Source organism: Orbicella faveolata, unplaced genomic scaffold, assembly GCF_042242905.1.
Source record: "Orbicella faveolata isolate gen_17 unplaced genomic scaffold, um_ofav_v1 contig_12, whole genome shotgun sequence".
Taxonomy (NCBI): domain Eukaryota; kingdom Metazoa; phylum Cnidaria; class Anthozoa; order Scleractinia; family Merulinidae; genus Orbicella; species Orbicella faveolata.
In genome coordinates this window covers 12983779-13005432 of record NW_028301539.1, presented here as the reverse complement: position 1 = coordinate 13005432, position 21654 = coordinate 12983779, and the positions used below count along the sequence as shown (strand labels likewise).

Here is a 21654-nt window from a genome sequence, read left to right as displayed (position 1 = left end):
CCCTTCTCCTACATCTCCAGTGTTACATGGTTAGCAGGGGACGTTAAAGAACCCACACACTTATCGCAAAGAGTAGGGCTCGTAGTTCCCAGTGTTGTGGTCTGGCCTTGTCTTACGGGTTGGTGCTTTACATAGGGTTAACCTCATTGCACCTTTCCCCCTTGGACAGAATTATCCAAGAAAAATTACTATGGCTACGGCTATGGCATTTGCAAAGATTGGTTTCCTTACAAACTACTTTAATACTCCTCCCACCACCAGTGCTTGTACTTACAGGAACTGCTACAAGAGACACAAAGTATGAAATAATCGTGTGACCGCAAGTTTGTTTTTCACTTCTGAGCACTGAGAACTGTCACAAAAGCCAAATCTTTGTTTACGGCGGGCTTGGAAATTTTCCTATCGGCGTTAAGGCCCAACACCAGTACTCGCACTTACAGGAACTGCTATAAGAGACACAAAGTGTGAAATAATCAGCACCGAAGCAGATGACGTTTCCAGGCATAGATTGACTCCAGAGAAACTTGCACATCGTGAAGTTTATCTTCCTTATCTTCGTCACTGCTGTACAAAACAACATGGTCTGAGAAAGAATTCTTCATCAAACTTTCTAGATGGTAAAGACGTTCATAGTCATTGCACACCAAATCATGGGAATGATCACATTTTTCAGAAAACTCTGGCTCTGATGGACCACTCAAGGCAAACCGTCCATAGTGCAGTGGTCTGGACACCTTGAGGAAGTACAGACGTTGTAGACGATAGCTGTCCTTCAGGTAACTTTTGAAAGCCATCAAAAGGTTAATCACTCCAGTTACCCATTCAGAACTCTTGCCCATTTCTCCAAGCTTCCTGATAACATTTTCAAGCTTCTCAACTCCACGCAGTCCATCAGCGCTAATGTTGTTCAGGCCCTGTAGTGCTTTTTTCTGTTGGGCGGGACAATACTTTAAAACCCTGTACAGCTCTCTTTCACTTAAATGGCTGAATGCGATTTCTTTGCAATATGATACGTATTGCTTGATTATCCTCGCTGCAACCATATTGCGTACAACATTAGGCATACTAATTGCCTCTCCCAAACATAACTTCAGCGTGCGCGTACCGTGGGCAACGTCTTGAAAAAAATGAGGACTTGATATGAACACAATAAAATGGTCTATTTTAGGCAAAGTTACGCTAACGCAGTATTTAGCAACAGCTGGTAAGGGTTACCCTCTTCCACACGAAATTAAATGTTTTTTAGCTTGAAACAGTTGGTATTTTTTAACTTCAGGGAGTAGATCTTGAATTTGCCGATCTTTTGAATTAAGAGACTCGTCTTCTTCTTTGCACTGAGCCTGATCACGATGAAGTGCAAAAGGTTGATAACCAGGTGTCTCAGGGGTTTCAGCCAGAGATAACTCTTGGCCAAATGGCAACGGAGATTCTCAAAGCTGACTGGACTCTTCTCAGCGAGCTTAGAGCTCCCTCTCACTTCTGGTTCATCTGCATCTGTTTTGTTGGCAGCTACGCCCTTCATGAGCATGGCAAGTTTCTTTCGGCAGCTAGTGCAGATACCTAACAAAAAAATATAATAACTTAAGTAAGAGAGATCTCTACAATTCCGCAATTTGCGCGAGATGGCACGAAATAAGTCGTAAAGTTGTCTGGGGTGAGGGGGGAGGGGAGAGGGCAAGCGGGAAAAACGTGGCTTTTCCCGCTCCTGCCCCAGACTCCTCGCCGGCATGCTTGTTTGACTTTGCTTACAGGCTGTCTTTTAGTCGAAAGGGCGCTTGACATCATTTGTTTGAGTGTCTCTTTTTTACGACAAAATCGGAAAATGTAATGGAAAAACATGTAATAATGACATTTCTACATCAGCAAGAATAAATTAATCTTACCTGAACCCACCGGCACTAAAAACTAGAAACTCCACTGAGACCTTCGAGGTTGTGGAACAATTTGTTGTCGAACTCACCACCTTGGTCATGATGTATTCGTGCTGGGAAACCGAACCTCGGAATAAACTCATTGTAGATCTTCTCAGCAGCGGTACGGGCCGTCTTGTTGCGTGTTGCATAGGCTTGAGCATGTTTGATAAAGTTATCAAGAATCAGTAGCACGTATTCATATCCGCCTTTGCTCTTGTCCAAATGTAGGAAATCTATGGAAATCACTTCAAACCGTGCTGAGGATATCAGGTGCTGCATTGGCGCCTTCGTGGGTGTGTTTGGTTTCCTTTGTTTGATACATCTGCATTGTTGTGTCACAAAATACTCTATGTCACGGTACATATGCGGCCAGTAGAAGCAGGACCTCGCCAGTTCTCCAACTCTCTCCATACCTGGGTGACCCATTTCGGTGTGCAGTTCATTGAGTACCAATGGAATAAAGGTGTGTGGCAGGACTAACTGGATTTTAGAATTTGTTCTTCGTCTAAGGATACCCTGTTCATCAACTTCCAGTTTCTTTTTCTTTCTTCATGAAGGGGTTTGGCTAGTGTGGAGAAGTCGCGGATATAATTACGATAGTAGCTAATGAAACCTAGGAGTTTACGCAGTGCGCCAATGGTTTGCGGTTTAGTTTCTTTAAGGGCTGCAGTAGCAGCAACATCAGCAGGGTCCATCGTGTAACCATCCGCCGAGACTATTGTACCTAAGTAACGAACACGGGGCTTAAACAATTCACATTTCTTTGGCTCCAGCTTAATGCCACGCTCCTGCAGACGTCTAAGCACTTTTCTCAGGTTGTCTACATGTTCACAGAATGTCCCGCTATACACGAGGATATCCTCGAGATAAGGGATGCATATTTCATCACGTAGACCATCCAGGCATTTCTCCATGTACCTCTGGTAGGCTGCTGGTGCATTTCCAAGACCAAATGGAATGCGGTTCCACTGGTACAAGCCCCAAGGGTAATGAAAGCTGTCAGGTGTTGATGCTCTTCTGCTACAAATCCCTGGTGATACGCCTTCCCCTGGTCTAACACCGAGAAGTAAGTGTTACCGCTAAGACTATTCAAGATGTCTTGGATGCGTGGGATAGGTTGGTGATCATCTTGGGATTTTGCTGTTCAGTTGTCTATAGTCAACACATAATCTAAGACTGCCATCTTTCTTACGCACGCACACCACTGGAGATGAGTATCGAGACTTCGAGTTGCTTATCCAGCCAAGGTTGATCATATCCTACAGGTGTGATTTCACCTCACCGTATACGGGCTTTGGAATTGAGTTGTATGTTTTTTTACTGGGACATTATCCACTAGATTAATTTCCAATTCCAAGTCTTCAACGCATTCAATGTCATCATCATTCATAGCAAAGGCTCCAGACTCTTCTCTCAACATCTCCCTAACAACCTTCCAGTTGACCACACGACAAATGACTCAAATCTACTGGGGGAATCCACTGCATGTTACCTTGCTCAGGCTTACTGGGTTCTGCCTCATAATTGACCGGCTCATTCCTAGCCCCTTCACCTTCCTCCAGGCTTTCCTCAGTCTCAACTGGTAATGGCGTAACGGATTGCACTTACTGTATAGTGCCAAGTTCTGTTCGCTTTCGTAGAGTCATCTCTTTTTCAGTGTTGTTGAATACTGGGACATATATATGACTCGAAGAACCTGGTTTAGTCCGATTTAGACAGCCCTCGACTTCCAACCCACCAGAACATGCCCCTTCCTCTTTGGGTTCAAACACAACAGGCAAATCTTCGTCCAGTGGCCCAAAATATACATGACACTTGACTTTTACAGTCCCCCCTGCTGCAATATGTATGTCTTGCTTGCCAACTCTGAGTAATGCAGTATCAGGTTCACTGTCCAGGGATTGGATGAGGTTAACCAGCATTTTTGCTTCCCTCCCTTTCAGAGATGGGAGTGAATCATTTACCATTTGGGGTAATACGTCGCTTGCGTTGGAGTTACTATTCCTCTTTATGACCTCTTCAATGACGTTGAAACCAATAATGAGATGTTCCTGGTTATCTTGACTTCCTATTAGTATGGGTACTGTCCATGGCTCTGAGGACCCATCCTCCCCAGCAAACTGGAACTCGACCTCAATCCAACCGTCATATTCAATCTTTGTGCCATTCGCCGCTTGCAGACTCAAATCATCTTCCCCCAATAACTCAATTATGTCCCTGACTGGCTCATTCGGTAGGCTGACTTCTTTCCAACACTTTGACGCGACACAAACCTGGGCTCCGGTATCTTAGAGGGCATTAACTTTCTTCCCTTGGACAAAACAAGAAACTATGCATTTTCTTCCAACCAATTTAGTGAGTTTTGAGCGTTGTGTTGGAGTTAGGTGTGCTAGGAATGACGTTTTCAGTGTCTGGCCACCTGTCATGGGCCCCCTTTCCCTCCGTTCAACCTCACTAATGGCCTGGCATAGTTTCCTATGTTCATTCCAATGTTCCCTCTGACAAAACTTTGAACAGTAATAACTGGTATGGCATTGTGAGCAGCGCAAACATTGATGTACCCAGTTCTCCCCCTTTTCACAGTTTACACATTGTTGGGACTGTATGTGGGTCTGAGGGGTTGCTCCCTGTCCCGTTGGGGCAACCCTGGCCTGTTTCCCGGGAAGTTTGCTGAGTTGAAGCTTCCCCGACTCGGCTTCAGGCATTGGTAACCCAAAGAGCTCTTCTTCTTCTACGACTCTCCATCTTCTACGGCTCTTCATCTTCTACGGCTCTTCATCTTCTACGGCGTCAATTTGTTGGGTTAGGCTGGTGAAGCTCAAGCGATCCTTTTGACGCGAATCTCCAATCTGCCCTGATATTTTAATACTGTCATTTCGTAACACAGTTAATAGTGAATGCAGAAACATGCATTGTACCAGCTTTGGGCATACTTTAAATCAGATCCTGCCTCTTGCGATGCAAAAGGTACTTTCTGTTTTAAATCAAGGAGGCGAACCAGGAAGTCCTGAGGTGTTTCCCCTGCTGCCTGTACTGCCGAACTGAGCAGCTGATACACTTCCGTAGCCCCTTCCTCCTGATAATGGGACCTGAGTATTTTGCGTAATCTGGCAAGTTCTAAATCGAGCTTACCTTCCAAGTAGCTCCTCAATCTCAGGCCTGGGTTGATTGCTCGGATAACGGCCTCGATAATTTCCTCTTCCTTGTATCCTCGCTTTAAGCCGACGTCAATTTGGTGGGTCAGGCTAGTGAAGCTCAAGCGATCCTTTTGACGCGAATCTCCAATCTGCCCTGATATTTTGAACTCCTTTCTGAACGGTGCGATCGCTGGGCTTTCCTCAGGTGTCGGTATTTTCGCACTTGGTTCAACGGCTGGTTTCCTCTCCTCGTGTTCGAGTTTTACTACATCACTCTCTTCCTCAGTCTTCGCGACGACTGGTTCCTTCTCCTCCTTCTCTTTTATTACCGCTCTGAGATTTTTTAATGCCTCAATTCCAATTTCCTCGAAATCTAAATATTTCGTTAGGAGTTGTATCAAGGTCAAGCGTCCCATGTTCGTCTCTTTGACTTCGACCTGCAGCCCTGCACATAATTCGCGGAGGCTTGCTTCGCCAAGTCGACAAATAGCAGTTCTGACATCTATCTGCAACTCTTCGACGTCGTTCGACATTTCGACGGCCTTTTCCGTCACGTCGGGGTCACCAAATGTTGCACACTACTTTCATCACGCGAAAACAACTACTAAACTACGTTCACAAAACGTTTCTCCTCGCCTGTCGTTTCTTACTATCTTGGTTTTCCTCTTGGGATCCTTTTTCTTAACCCCATAATAATAACTTGGGCTAGTCCCAGTTACTCTCCTCTTTTTAGTTAGTCCCAGTTACTCTCGTCCTACTTGCTACACTTGCAATTCTTATGGATACAATTGCCCGTCTTTTACCACTAGATGAATCGTTCGTTTCCCATCACTTAATATGGCACATAGCTCTGAATAAAACACATACTGTGACATCATTTTTCTTTGAGTTTTCCAACAGTCGTCCGCGGCCACTTACAAGACGTAAGCAGCAAGACAGAAAACCACAAAGACAAATTTCTTTCTTACAAAGCTTCCAGACTTCGCTCTCTTTTAAGATTCCAAGACTTCGCCGTTCTGTTGGCCAGTCCGAATAACTGTCATGGCGTTAGTTGAGTAAGTACTTGACTTTGTTTGGTGGTCCCAGTTCAGACCATCCGGCAAATGTGGATTGCGTGACAAACGGCCACTTAAGGCGAGTGAAACTGTTTGCTCGTGCAAGTAACGTGGTTCGCACTGTCAGCCTAAAGAAACATTTTTGGACGAACTTGAAGGATGTAGGGGGAACGGGGTGTTGTTTAATTCTGCAAGAGGACAGAACTCGACCAATCAAGTTGAACACTGCTTTTATTAGGAACATTTTCTTTATTTAAGTCCACTGAAATACTGACTACCATAATGTAGCACATAAAAACTAAGGGGAGACATTGTAGCCAACAGTCTCCTATACATGCAGATCAGATTATACAGTTTTTTGGACTGAGTTATAAATAACATAATCTTAACAACAGCAGGACACACGTAGTAGAAGTACAGCATGATAACAACCATTTTAAGAATTGAATGAAAATTCAACAGGTATAGGCTGAAACAGTTAGGATAGCTTATACTTCTAGTATTTTCCTTTAATTGTAGTTCTAATATAAAAGACTGATATTTCTCTACATGTATATGTTCATATACATAAACATGATATGCAGCTGCTGATTTTAAGTTGAAGTTGTAATTTTGTATTCCACTGTAAAGCTGTAGGTTCTGAGTTAAGTTTTGACACATGTAGTGAGTTAAGGGGGATTTCACTTGTCGACATTCTTAACTTTAATAGCGGAACTCCGGCGGCCCCAAGGGCCGCCAAGCGGAACCCCATAATCATATAGGAAAAAAAAGGAAACCCATGAGTTTATTTTCTCATGGTTATCATGGCTAGCGGTATTGCTCGTGGGCGCGTACGCACGACGGCGACGACGACGACGACGACGACGACGATGGAGTCGCGCAACATGGCCGCCATACTCTAAATAATAGGTTGATAGAGACATGCAGCCTTGGTTTACTGTGTACTTCTTTGATATTGGGCATCCATGTTTAGAGCTTATCGAGGTCGCATGTTTTTTTGAAGTTGACCGCTGACTAAGTGCTGGTTTTCGATTGGATCGCGGGCTCATCTCAGGTTAACTTGTTGAAAACAGGGCAGGATTGTTCGGAAACCGGTTAACGCTAACCCAGGATTAAAAGTTAACCGAATTATAACTTTTTCTTCTATACAAATGTTTTAAGTTGCTTTGTTTTGTGTATATAATGATTATTTAACTCAAAACAGAAGGCCAAACAATATACAGAAAACCTCGCCGCAAAGTTACAAAACTCAACTCAAAATTCTACCTTTTCCTGGGTTATTTGTATAGGTAATCATACGGTTTCGAGTTCAATTTGGAATTAATTTGCACGAGTGAGTTTTTCAAAAAGCTGAAATTGCACGAGCCGCTTCGGCGAGTGTAATTTCAGCTTTTTGAAAAACTCACAAGTGCAAATTAACTCCAAATTGAACGAGAAAAACCGTATGATTACTTAATAATATAAACATGAAAAAATTCGCGCGGAGGAAGTGCCGGAAGATCTTTCTTGGAGCCATTTTTTCTTATTTGAGAAAACTTTTTTCAAAGTTTCAACACAAAATTTTCGTCATCATTTTACCTGATATCATTTTCTTAGAAAAATTCCTATTATCTTTCAGTCAATCATAATCCAGAATTTTGATGTGTAATTTGCACTGGTGTTACACTTTTTGCACTGATGTTACACTTTTTGCACTGGTGTTACACTTGAACTGCACTGCTCTTAGCCAATCAGAATCGAGTAATTTTTTCATGTGTATTATTAGACGCTGAACAACCCGCCCCAGGAGCTACGCTTTTAGGCTGGCCTAAATCTATATATTAAACCTACATGGACAAAGTTCCAAAGTGTTTCCAACTCTGTTTCCAATACTGTAAATCCTCGAATTAGCACCCCCCCATTAATTAAGCGCCCCCTCATCTTCTCCTAAATTTGAAATAAGTGCCCCGGGCGCTAATTCGAGGATTAACGGTGTGCAGTTTGGAGAGCCATTTTATGTGCTTGTAGCCAATGTCTTTTGCAAAGAATGAGTTTCAACAGCTCAAGTGGCAGCTAACACAAGTGTTGGAAGCATCTTATTCTCTTCCTAAGTAGGCGTATTCCACATCCACCTGTAATTCTCAGACTAATTCCATGAAATTCTTAAGGGTGACGTGTTGTTAAAGCCGGTTTTTATGAAGTCTTTTGCTATTACTTTTGACAGCTGATAAACACGTATAGCATCAGTAATGTTGTTAATATTAACATTTGCTTACTGTCACTTGCATATTATAGTATACCAGGAGCCATAATCGGGGATGGAGACCGTAAGTCTCGGGATTCGCGCGCACCTATGATATGGGACAATTTTTCTATTTTTAGAACAAATTGCGCCATCCTGACGTCATATATCCGCGCGGATTCACGCACATGTCAGGGGCTCTCGAGTGGATGTTGTCACGTTGCGTGATCAAATGGTGAGAGTTGAGAGATTCTCTTGCGTATTTTTCACAGCGATGGCAGGGAATAAGGCAGGGAATACGAACCAGGGCGTTTATATGTAGTTTTATGCTCTGAGCTAACGGAAAAGGTGGGTTTTTTAGGGTCGAAAAAAAGACTCGCGCTAGGAATGAATAATAAGATCTGCTCACGCTAGTTGTAAGCTTACGCGTATGCTTAAGAATATAGCAAGAAAACTCTCTACTCTGGTATCAAGTTAATTTGTGAGTTTCTCAGACAATGTTTAATCATAACCAAAACCTGCTTTGATGGTTTCTTATTGTCTCTGCTTGTTTGGTGAGTTTGCAAAAGTTTTTGAAAGGAAAGTCTGACGCGTACAATTAGCTCATTTGCATAGTGCATGCAGCTCGTGCACTTTCAAGTCCGATTCGGTGTTTTCAATTGTCAACAAATCTTGACAAAGATTTCTTTCGTTATCTTTTGTGCTGAGATGCTGCAACAAATTTCACGAATGCAAAAAAGGCTACTAACATCATGTGCGTTTCTTCAACATAAGCATGGTAAAGTTTTACACTGCGAACATGAAAATAGACAAGGAGTTTTGGTAACTCGATCATCAAAATCGAAATCGTTATTCCAAGTTGATTAAAGAAAGCGTCATCGTAACTTTGCAGGTTATTTCTGCTTTATTCACATATTTCCAGCTTAGCTTTTAATATGTTCTCAAAAATTTATCAATCTTACACATATTTAAAAACTATAGAGTTATTGTTTGAGTTCGATGTACGCTTTCACACGAAAGAGCGGCGGAAGTACAATTTGTCATGTTTACTGACTGTACTGAAAACACGCATCGGCGGGCGCTCTCATTCATTGACAACAGAGAATTTACTGGATTTTTACACTTATAAAACTGAGCAGTATCTACGAACGTAAAGTTATTGGGCCTTGGATGAAACATCAAGCGTTGCTTAAAATTCAAGCGAAACTCAAACTAGCAATTATTTTGTTTTACTTTTCGGTCGCGATAGACTGACAAATTCCTCGCAAGTGTGTGGCAAGAGGAGCTAGGAAACTATGAAGCCCTGAAGCTCTGCTATATCTAAATATATCCAGCTAGTTTTTTGCTGTGTAATGGAAAAGCTGTTAATCTTCAACATATGTGAAATTTAAAGTGGAGTAATGTACAGCTTATGTAAAAGAAGCATCCGTCGGAACACAACTTGGTCAGCGATATATATAAGCTTACAGCGGAACATACCTAAATTCGACACTGTCTTACTTCACTCAAACTGGAGCAGCTTACGACGAAAATACTTAAGCAAAATTCCAACAGACGTGAACGCGTTGAGTTGTGGGCCAAAAACATGATAAATTTCGGGAATTTCGGACGCCATTTCCTCCGCGCGACATCCGCAAAAATCCTCGCAGCATGTACGCGCGTGTACCGCAGGTGATGGCGCAATTTGTTCTAAAAATAGAATTATTGTCCCATATCATGGGGACAACCCTAATACTAGAAATGGCGCGCGCTTACGGCCTCCGTCCCCGATTATGGCTCCTGAGTATACTGTAGTTGTCACCACAGTGTTCATCCGGGTTATTTGCATATGCACAATAGTACAACTTGCTTCACCTGCAATACACAATAAGGATAATAGTCCCATATTTTAAAAGGGTATAAAAATGAATGCAGAAAAATTACACATGTATATCTTTCATTTGCTGCCCTTTCCCCTCCCCCCTACCCAACCCCAATAAAAATAGGCTACTTACCTAAATGCGGTGTCCAAGTGATATTTCTTGCTTTTCTGAAAAGGGTTTAAGAAAGAAAATGCCAGTTATAAATGGCATGCTTTCCTTAAAGAAACACTGGAGCTAAAATAATTCCTTTAACCTGAAAAATTTACTCTTATATACAGCATCTCCAAATTCTGGTAGAGTTACTGTACATGTAATTTTGAAACTCTATGAGGACTAGGAATTTAGGAAGATAAAAAGCACAGGAAATTCAAACCATTCTTTGTTTCTGCCAATAAATGTTCTGACTGTTTTCTATATGTGATTCAAATAGTTGCTTGCTACATTTAGGTACTTATTTGGTATATAAAGTTTCATCTTCAGCTAAATTAATTGAAAGGCCGTGTGCAAGAACTTCCCCTGGATTTCTCGGCCATTTTTGAAACTGCTCAAAACTAGCTGAATTTTGGCATGTGGGCTTCGTTTCACCTGAGAAACATTGCTCTGGAGTTTTTTTCGCTAGGTTTCTCTTCGTTCTCGAGAAATAACGTATGCAAAAAAGGCACACAGGTTGGAAAAACCGAGTGGTTTTATTGCATACGCAATATCTCGAGAACGAAGCGAACTTTAGCGCGAAAACTACGGGACATTGCTTAACATACCTGAACAAAACTGCATGCGAAATTTGGAGCGTTTTCGACAAAGTTCACTTTTGATTAAAATACCTGACGCCCCTTTCCCGCCGAGTCCTTCAAATAAACGAAGCCAGGCCTTTGTTATGATAAACAGAGCCGATCCTTTGTTATAATAGCCAAGCCAAGCATTTGTTATAAGTCGAAGTCTCGCCTCGGTTTATTATAACAAAGGATCGGCCCGCCGCGACCGCAAGGACTTTGATTTCATTTAGAAACCAGCAAAATGTCAATTTCACGCAACTTATATAAGCTCAAATTTGTTGATTTCAGGTCAAAAGTGGTTAAAATGTTGACTCATGTTAACGCGCGACGGCAAGGATATTGATTTCTCTTAGAAAGCAGCAAAATGTCAATTTCACGCAACGTAAAAGCTCAAAAATGTCGATTTTAGGTCAAAAAAGGTTTAAATGTTGATTTCACGTTAATCCGTGACGGGGAAGGTTGTTGATTTCACTTAGAAAACAGCAAAATGTTAATTTCACGCAACGTATAAGCTCAAAAATGTTGATTTCAGGTCTAAATAGGTAAAAATGCTGATTTCACGTTAACGCGTGACGACAAGGATGTTGATTTCACTTAGAAAACAGCAAAATGTTAATTTCACGCTGCGTATAAGCTCAAAAATGTTGATTTCAGGTCTAAATAGGTAAAAATGCTGATTTCACGTTAACGCGTGACGACAAGGATGTTGATTTCACTTAGAAAACAGCAAAATGTTAATTTCACGCTGCGTATAAGCTCAAAAATGTCGATTTCAGGTCTAAATAGGTAAAAATGCTGATTTCACGTAACGCGTGACAGCGAGGATGTTGATTTCACTTAGAAAACAGCAAAATGTTAATTTCACGCAACGTATAAGCTCAAAAATGTTGATTTCAGGTCTAAATAGGTAAAAATGCTGATTTCACGTTAACGCGTGACGACAAGGATGTCGATTTCACTTAGAAAACAGAAAAATGTTGATTTAACGCAGCGTATAAGCTCAAAAATTTTGATTTCAGGTCTAAATAGGTAAAAATGTTGATTTCACGTAACGCGTGACGGAAAAGTTGTTGATTTCACTTAGAAAACAGCAAAATGTTAATTTCACGCAACGTGTAAGCTCAAAAATGTTGATTTCAGGTCTAAATAGGTAAAATATGGCGGCCGGAAAATAGTGTTAACATCTGGAACTTACTTTGGTTATCTGGGACAATGATTATCTGCACTGAACAAATAAACAGTAAATGAGCACTTTTCCAAATACAGCAACGTCTTAAGTGGCTGAAAATCACGAGATAAATACATATTTTTCGACAAACACGATGGTAGCTTTATGTCACGCACCGCCTAACTTCGAAATTCAAAATGCGCTGGTACCTCTTATGCCTGATGAGGATAACAACTCTTGTGGCTCTTTAGTTTTGGATTTAAGAATTTGATGACTTCACGTGAAAACGCTCTACAAATAGGGCAAACAGATTAAAAAATTAACCCTTCTGCGCAACATACGGGTGTCCGTACATCTGCATGTCCGCTGATCCCAGAAGTTCAAAACACTACAAATCATGCCGATATGACATAAAATCAACGCAACCTGAATCACAGATCTATGTTACAATCGATCGCTACTTGTTGGTCATTATTATGTTTAAATGAAAAAAGCCGAAACAATCTAGTTACCAGTTCGAGAAACGCGAGCAGAACGTGATCGCAATGCATGTCGGGAAGGGTCTTTACACCTCGTGCGCGGGAAAACATGGCGGTCGATACAAGACAAATTTTATAAGACAAAAACCAGTTTTCGCTTTCCAAACTTTGACACTAGCGACGCTTGGCAAATGGGCCACAACTCACGAGAGGGTATTTTTCTTGGGCAAGAGCTGCTCTTGGACTTTGCTGCCTGGCTCGATCTGACTTCGAACGCCGATAACACGATTACGGTATATCAGCTGCCTTCGAAGTTTCAGAACACATTTTGATTCTTTAAAACGTGCTGATGACTTACGGGTTTATCGAGGCTTTATGATGCCTCTCAACCACCTGGTCCCTTAACAAAATGCTTAAGATATTAGTTGACAGAGCTCTAATGCGGCACATCTCTTTTTTGTTCGATGGTATTTCGTTTGACGCTCGATCGATTCACGTGTTGTGTTCACGTCACAATAACCGATGTGAACAATCTGTTCCCAGATTTGCGCTCTACATACTATTTTCCTTTGACTTTAAGACAGCTAAGATTCAGTGGAATACACTATAAAGTCTGCCTGTTTGCTGTTCAACAAAATAATGTTTCTTTTGTTTTTTGTTCAACAAAAGATCTCCAAAAGATGCCGCTTGGAAAACTGAGTTTTTTGCAGACGTTACTTCTCGAGAACGAAGAGCGCCCCAGCCAAAAAAACTTCAGAGCAATGTTTCTCAGATAAAACGAAGCCCACATGCCAAAATTCAGCTATTTTTGAGCACTTTCAAAATGGCCAAAAAATCTAGGGGACATTCTTGCACGCGGCCTTTCATATCTCCCTCAGAGCTTTATTATCTAGCTCTCTGCACGCATTGCAGGCCTATGATGAGGGAACATAATATTATCTCCCTCGGAGCTTTTTTATCTAGCTCTCTGCACGCATTGCAGGCCTATGGTGAGGGAGCATAATGATCTCATACATAGTGAATTAAAAAAAAAAAAAAATCCAAAAAGGTTTCATGTAAATTTATATAAATGGGCTGATGATCACCTGCTGATTGTGCACATAATTTGTGGTACATGATCTATCTGTGTGCGGTAGTCAGTAGTATACTGGTTAATCAACTGAGTGTATCCTTTGTCAGTTATAAGATATTTCATTAGAGCCTTTTGTTCTATATTTTCTTGCATTAGATCAATATTGAAATCCCCAAGCATTACAGCTGGAACTGTAGGTTCTGAACTGAGCTGTGAAGATAAGTAAGAGCATGAATTAACTATGAAATTGTGACTTTAGTTTTCGAGCGACAGATACCAATGACACGCATATTTGGAATTGATTGGGTTAAAACCATAACAGTAATTTCTAAATTACTAAAGTTACATCTGTATGGAATTTAGTACAATTCAAAACATTAAAAGGTACACAGCAGTTCCATAGCAAGTTCTTATGTTAGACTGACCAAAGTCTTAGTCATTTCAGTAAAGCGTAAATTCACGAAGCTGATATGCATCATTTCTATCTGACAAGCAAAGTTTTGATTCAATGTGGAGGTGGAGCCAGAGCTGGAGAGATCCAACATTCTGAAACAAGGTTGTCGGTCTGTAACACTGCCAAAGGCACAAGGCACGCTTGTGTTCTTAGTCTGCTCATTTCACTTTTAACTTTCTCACTAATCTTTATTTTGAACTCGACGTAAGCTTCTTCAAAGCTACACGAGGTTGAATATGTACACGAGAGACTTGTTATCAGCATTTCCAGTACAAAATACATCCATAATACTGATCGATAGTATAAGTCGCCGACAGACAGAAATCAACTCTGTAAAGACAACATCTAGCAATGACACAAAATGGCGAACGTCAGCTCTTTTGTGTTTAGAAAACCATGTGCTTTGTCAGATGACTACTTTCGGAATCGAGCAACTTCTGAACGCAAGAATCTAATATTACTAGTATGCAAAAGTGCTCTTATAGTTTTTAAAAGAAAAAAAAAAACGATACAACAAGAGGGCTTACCTTAGCTTCTATATGACAAGGCATTCAGTTTATTCCTCCTCCGGGTGACATTAAGACATTTTCTAACGATTCCGTCGATTTGTCCACGGACCACGGTAGATTGACATTGTATCTTTCAAGATTTCGATGCAAGGATCGTCGCTTACAGGATTCCATTGTCGATTTGTCATAGCAAGTGCTCCTTAGCGTGAAAATTTTCCATTTTTCAACCCACGAAGGAATCCCTCTTTAGATCTCTTTACAGATCGAGCAAAAAATCATCTTTGACTTCCATGCCGTGTTACGCCATGTTGTTGGACAAAAATTTACGCCTTTGCAGTACCCTCATAAAACCAGTCAAACATATGCCAAGAAGTCCTTGAGACAAAAACAATACTTAGCAGGGGAGGTAGGAGGAAAATGTTTAATCCGGTTTTAATGAATAAACCAGACGCTTGCTGCGTGTACCCAGGCAGTCGTTATACTGAGAAGCACTAGCTATATTGCAATTGAGCTAAATGTTCTGCATTTGAAGTCGTAAGAAATTCAATCGAATCGATGTGCTCAAGCTATTCTGCCTTTGATTGCATTTCTTAGAATCGATTAATAGCTTGATACTAGTTTGGAGGTCTTTAGGGCGTGAAATGAGTCAAGGTCTTTATATCAACCTATAAACGTTTCAGTCTATTTTCCTTAGTCTTTGTCGTCGTCGTCGTCGTCGTCGTCGTCGTTGTTGTTTTTTTTTGCATTTCCCAAGCAAGCGGGACATTTTGAATTTCTGAGTTATGGCGGTGCGTGACATTGAGCTACATCTACGAACGCGTTTGTCGAAAAACATACACTTATCTCGTGATTTTTGGCCCATTCAGAAGTTAAAGTATAAGGAAAAGTGCTTATGTAAATGCTCGTTTGCTCCATACAGATAATCAGTCGCCTAGATAGCCAAAGTAAGTTCCAGATGTTTACACTATTTTCCAGCCGCAATGTTTGTGTAGCGTGGAGGTACATCAACATGGCGGCTCCATACTGGGCTCTGTTAATTTGTGCAAAATATTTCGACGAATATCTGAGCTTTGGGAAAACGTACAGACTTAAAAATTGGAGAAGTGTCATCTTTATTAATCTCCTATAACATCACAATTTCTTGATTTTATCCACTAAATGGTTTTCGAATAATTTTTTTATTGCATCAGGATTGCGTGACAGTGCAAGCCAAGAATTGTTTTGCTGGGGTCAACATACATTAATTTCTTTCGGCTTAAATGTACAATAATTCGCTACATGGGTTTCATTCTTGTAAAGACACATAACTCTGTTACAAGAAAATAACGAGAGAATATCGTTTAGTTCGAGATTTCAACTTTGTTATACTTTCTCAGAACGTTTTACTTAGGTGTATTCGCACAGATACATTCGTAAACAAATCCTCTAACCTTTCTACTCTTGTTGCCCAGACGTTCTTGAGTTCGCGCTGGGATTCTACTTGCTTCACGATCACGTCTTAAAATACGATGACGCTTCTGAAGATGCTTTTTATCAAGTTGAAGAGTTGATAGCCCCGATTGATAGCTCCTTTAGTATAACATGATTCTTGATATATTCATTCAAAATGTTCGCTCGTAAATTGATCTCTCATAAGGCTTGCAGACCGACCAGTTCCGAAAACGCTTAACGTCTTTTAGTGTTGGTCTACCGCGAACGGTATGTTCGTTTGTATGTGATTTCATCGCCCTTGAAATCATGGAACCGTGCTAACCTTTCACGACGACAACTTCTGTAAATTCCATGTGCTGTACGCAAGCACAGGTGACGCATGCGCTTTAGAGACCAGACGGCGATTTGTGACCGAACGAGGAAAAACAAGAAGATCTGTTAGATCTTATAACCGCGCTTTTAAAATTTAACTGTTTGCTTAGCACTACCGTCGGAACGGAGTGCACATTCCAAAGTAGTCATTGATGATTCTTTTCTTACTGTAGACATCACATCACTTGATCAACACAAACTGTATTATTGCACCATCAGTGGTAGCCATTGACAAATCTCCGATGACCTAATGGTCTTAATCTTTGTAGAACTTTCTTCGGGATATGTATGGGCATGAACGATATAAATGACACGATAATAACACTATTAACAACAGCTTTAACAATAAAGATTAGCGAAAAAACTGAGCAACGACGTTTCGGTGTCATCCTGGCACCATTTTCAAGTTAAAAAATATTTGTGCGAAAAGTAAACTAATTTATACCAATGGTAGAGGTGCGAAATTGAATAAATTAAGATTAAGATAGCTGTTCAATGTTCATGTTCATTCCAATGAGGTGTCAAACACTGGTAATGAGTTCAGTGTCTGTTCAAAGCCTAAACAAATACTTTTGCGCGAATGGAGTCTGACTGTGTGTTAAGGCTCGGTTTCTTCTTGCGAATCCACAACATTTCGTGGATCAAGCAATCGAACTTTCCGTGACATTTCTTTAGGATCTTAAAGTTGTTAGTCAGGTCACCAACTGTATCAACTCGGTGTTCATTTTGAAGGTGTTTTCCGATGGCGGTAAATCGGTGTTCCTCAATGCGCTTGTAAAGATGACGGCTAGTGTAACCGACGTATTCTGCATCACACAGATCACATATATAGTTATAAACAACGCACTGTTGATTGATCAAAGGTGGTTTTGGCTCTTGTACTTTGAGATCATCGCCAATTTTACGGCTTCTGAACACCGGCTGTAGTTTGTGATCAAGTTTATTACTCAAGTCCGAGAGATGTTTCTTTACTATGTCCGCTGATTTCTGGTCTTTAAAAGGCAGGACAATGCGGTAGATATTCTCTGTTGGAGGCGTCGATCTTGTGTCTGGTGACATCACTGAATTAACGAAACGGGTGATGGTGGAGTTCACAAGAGAATCTGAGTACTTGAGGTTAGAAAAGATCAGTTTAAGGCGTTCGCATTCTGTTGAGAATAGTTCCCATGTTGAGGACAAGCGGTAAGCACGGTTTAACATGGTTTTAACTAAAGATCTTTTATAGCGGTTGTCGACATGACTTTGGTGGTGTAAGAGGAGACCAGTGTTTGTGGGTTTACGGTAAACACTTGTTACCAGCTTGCAGCCCTTCTTGCATATTTCAATGCCGACAAATGGTAGCTTACCGTTAGATGCGATCTCCATGGTGAAGGATATGGATGGATGACAGTTGTTCAAAGTCTTCAGAAAGGCTTCTGCGGTTGGTATGTCTTTCATTGTGGCTAGTGTATCATCCACGTAGCGTCTGTAGAAGTCTGGCAACTTGTTCTCGTTTTGTAGCTTTTCCTCGATAGAACAAAGAAAAGTATTGGCCATTAGGGGACCCAAGGGAGAGCCCATCGCTACTCCATCAATTTGTTGGTAGAGTTGACCGTTAAATTGAAATAGCTGGTCCTTTGTTGCTACTGACAACAGTTCAATTAGATCAGCTTTGCTGATGTTTAGATGGTGTGTTTTGTTGAACCAGTTGTCAACAAAAGCTCTATCAGCAAGGATCTCGATGGTTTCTTGTAGTGGGACGTTCGTAAATAGCGAAGAGACATCATAAGATACTAGGATGTCAGATTCGTCGAGGCTCAGATTGCGAATCTCATCAGCGAAGGAAAATGTGTCAGATATTGTGTAGCTGTTGATCGACAGGGGCCTCAGTTTATCGTCGAGCCATCTCGCGAGGGCGAAGTTGTAAGTACTTGTGGCGGATAGAATGGGCCTCATCGCCAGTTTTTCTTTATGAGTCTTTGGGAGACCATAAAGATGGGCGAGTCGTGATCCTTTCGGGCAAACTGAGTCGGCAATCTGTTTTGGGAGAATTTTGCGCACGACAGATTCAAGGTGTTTCTCTTTCTGCAGTAAAGGGTGGTAGTTTTTGAGCGGTCGTCCACGCGTCTTGGGTCTCTCCGAACTTACGGCGGTAAATTTAGCTGTATCGTTGATGGAAGATTCACTCAAAAGACGAACATATTCTGCCTTATCCATAACAACTACTCCTGTACCTTTATCTGGTTTCGTGATTACGATGTCATCTCTTCGTTTTAGTTGCTCAATAGCTCTTTGTAGCGCTTTCGGTGGTTTGGGGGCTTTGCACTCGATGTAGTTAAGCGCGATCGATCGAAGGGTCGCCGCAGCTAATTCCTTCTTATCATCGGATAATGAAGGCTCCAGTTGCCAGAAGGCTTTCTCGAAGCTAGCTTGAATGTCCATTGAAGAGATGCGTTGCGGCAAGGAAAACTTCAAACCTCGACACAGAACAAGCTTCTGGAAGAATGAAAGCTTGTAGGAGGAAATGTTCTGGATATGTTTGTCCACATCGTGATCTTTGTTTAGCAGCTTCATGATTTTGTTGATATGGCCGCTCATCATTTTCTCATAGTGCTTTTTGCGGAGGTTAACCATCGTTCTCAGGATGCACATATATTGGAGCGATGAACAATTCCGGCGTATTTCAACGTAGATTCCGTTAAGTTTCTTCAGCTTTGCCAGAATTTCGAACTAACTCCTACCTTCGCCAAAGTTGATCAAACAAAGCATATGAAATGGTCAAAGGCTTCCGAGCAATTTTCAACTAATGTCATCGCAGAAGAACTAAGGGCAAAAGTAAAGCAAAATGCGACACTGAAGAAGGAACTTAACGGAATCTACGTTGAAATACGCCGGAATTGTTCATCGCTCCAATATATGTGCATCCTGAGAACGATGGTTAACCTCCGCAAAAAGCACTATGAGAAAATGATGAGCGGCCATATCAACAAAATCATGAAGCTGCTAAACAAAGATCACGATGTGGACAAACATATCCAGAACATTTCCTCCTACAAGCTTTCATTCTTCCAGAAGCTTGTTCTGTGTCGAGGTTTGAAGTTTTCCTTGCCGCAACGCATCTCTTCAATGGACATTCAAGCTAGCTTCGAGAAAGCCTTCTGGCAACTGGAGCCTTCATTATCCGATGATAAGAAGGAATTAGCTGCGGCGACCCTTCGATCGATCGCGCTTAACTACATCGAGTGCAAAGCCCCCAAACCACCGAAAGCGCTACAAAGAGCTATTGAGCAACTAAAACGAAGAGATGACATCGTAATCACGAAACCAGATAAAGGTACAGGAGTAGTTGTTATGGATAAGGCAGAATATGTTCGCCTTTTGAGTGAATCTTCCATCAACGATACAGCTAAATTTACCGCCGTAAGTTCGGAGAGACCCAAGACGCGTGGACGACCGCTCAAAAACTACCACCCTTTACTGCAGAAAGAGAAACACCTTGAATCTGTCGTGCGCAAAATTCTCCCAAAACAGATTGCCGACTCAGTTTGCCCGAAAGGATCACGACTCGCCCATCTTTATGGTCTCCCAAAGACTCATAAAGAAAAACTGGCGATGAGGCCCATTCTATCCGCCACAAGTACTTACAACTTCGCCCTCGCGAGATGGCTCGACGATAAACTGAGGCCCCTGTCGATCAACAGCTACACAATATCTGACACATTTTCCTTCGCTGATGAGATTCGCAATCTGAGCCTCGACGAATCTGACATCCTAGTATCTTATGATGTCTCTTCGCTATTTACGAACGTCCCACTACAAGAAACCATCGAGATCCTTGCTGATAGAGCTTTTGTTGACAACTGGTTCAACAAAACACACCATCTAAACATCAGCAAAGCTGATCTAATTGAACTGTTGTCAGTAGCAACAAAGGACCAGCTATTTCAATTTAACGGTCAACTCTACCAACAAATTGATGGAGTAGCGATGGGCTCTCCCTTGGGTCCCCTAATGGCCAATACTTTTCTTTGTTCTATCGAGGAAAAGCTACAAAACGAGAACAAGTTGCCAGACTTCTACAGACGCTACGTGGATGATACACTAGCCACAATGAAAGACATACCAACCGCAGAAGCCTTTCTGAAGACTTTGAACAACTGTCATCCATCCATATCCTTCACCATGGAGATCGCATCTAACGGTAAGCTACCATTTGTCGGCATTGAAATATGCAAGAAGGGCTGCAAGCTGGTAACAAGTGTTTACCGTAAACCCACAAACACTGGTCTCCTCTTACACCACCAAAGTCATGTCGACAACCGCTATAAAAGATCTTTAGTTAAAACCATGTTAAACCGTGCTTACCGCTTGTCCTCAACATGGGAACTATTCTCAACAGAATGCGAACGCCTTAAACTGATCTTTTCTAACCTCAAGTACTCAGATTCTCTTGTGAACTCCACCATCACCCGTTTCGTTAATTCAGTGATGTCACCAGACACAAGATCGACGCCTCCAACAGAGAATATCTACCGCATTGTCCTGCCTTTTAAAGACCAGAAATCAGCGGACATAGTAAAGAAACATCTCTCGGACTTGAGTAATAAACTTGATCACAAACTACAGCCGGTGTTCAGAAGCCGTAAAATTGGCGATGATCTCAAAGTACAAGAGCCAAAACCACCTTTGATCAATCAACAGTGCGTTGTTTATAACTATATATGTGATCTGTGTGATGCAGAATACGTCGGTTACACTAGCCGTCATCTTTACAAGCGCATTGAGGAACACCGATTTACCGCCATCGGAAAACACCTTCAAAATGAACACCGAGTTGATACAGTTGGTGACCTGACTAACAACTTTAAGATCCTAAAGAAATGTCACGGAAAGTTCGATTGCTTGATCCACGAAATGTTGTGGATTCGCAAGAAGAAACCGAGCCTTAACACACAGTCAGACTCCATTCGCGCAAAAGTATTTGTTTAGGCTTTGAACAGACACTGAACTCATTACCAGTGTTTGACACCTCATTGGAATGAACATGAACATTGAACAGCTATCTTAATCTTAATTTATTCAATTTCGCACCTCTACCATTGGTATAAATTAGTTTACTTTTCGCACAAATATTTTTTAACTTGAAAATGGTGCCAGGATGACACCGAAACGTCGTTGCTCAGTTTTTTCGCTAATCTTTATTGTTAACTGTATTTCCAAAAACAACAG

The 21654-nt window shown here is 41.4% G+C and overlaps 3 protein-coding genes across 3 annotated transcripts; 1 reads left to right on the top strand and 2 right to left on the bottom strand.

The window, feature by feature from the left end:
• Positions 1 to 6318: 6318 nt before the first annotated feature.
• Positions 6319 to 15298, bottom strand: LOC149116724 (uncharacterized). The gene is made up of 4 exons (XM_089282473.1): positions 14662 to 15298; positions 13694 to 13890; positions 10321 to 10355; positions 6319 to 10180 (listed from the first exon to the last, which is right to left on the bottom strand). The coding sequence occupies exons 1-4, from the start codon at positions 14683 to 14685 to the stop codon at positions 10041 to 10043; spliced, it is 396 nt and encodes a 131-aa protein (XP_089138599.1). The 5' UTR covers positions 14686 to 15298; the 3' UTR covers positions 6319 to 10040.
• A 72-nt stretch (positions 15299 to 15370) lies between these two features.
• Positions 15371 to 19154, bottom strand: LOC149116723 (uncharacterized). Its single transcript, XM_089282472.1, has one exon. It carries the CDS (start codon positions 19075 to 19077, stop codon positions 17005 to 17007), a length of 2073 nt encoding a protein of 690 aa, XP_089138598.1. The 5' UTR covers positions 19078 to 19154; the 3' UTR covers positions 15371 to 17004.
• A 40-nt stretch (positions 19155 to 19194) lies between these two features.
• On the top strand, positions 19195 to 21636 carry LOC149116722 (uncharacterized). Its single transcript, XM_089282471.1, has one exon. The coding sequence runs from the start codon at positions 19195 to 19197 to the stop codon at positions 21412 to 21414; it is 2220 nt and encodes a 739-aa protein (XP_089138597.1). The 3' UTR covers positions 21415 to 21636.
• The last annotated feature ends 18 nt before the right edge of the window (positions 21637 to 21654 follow it).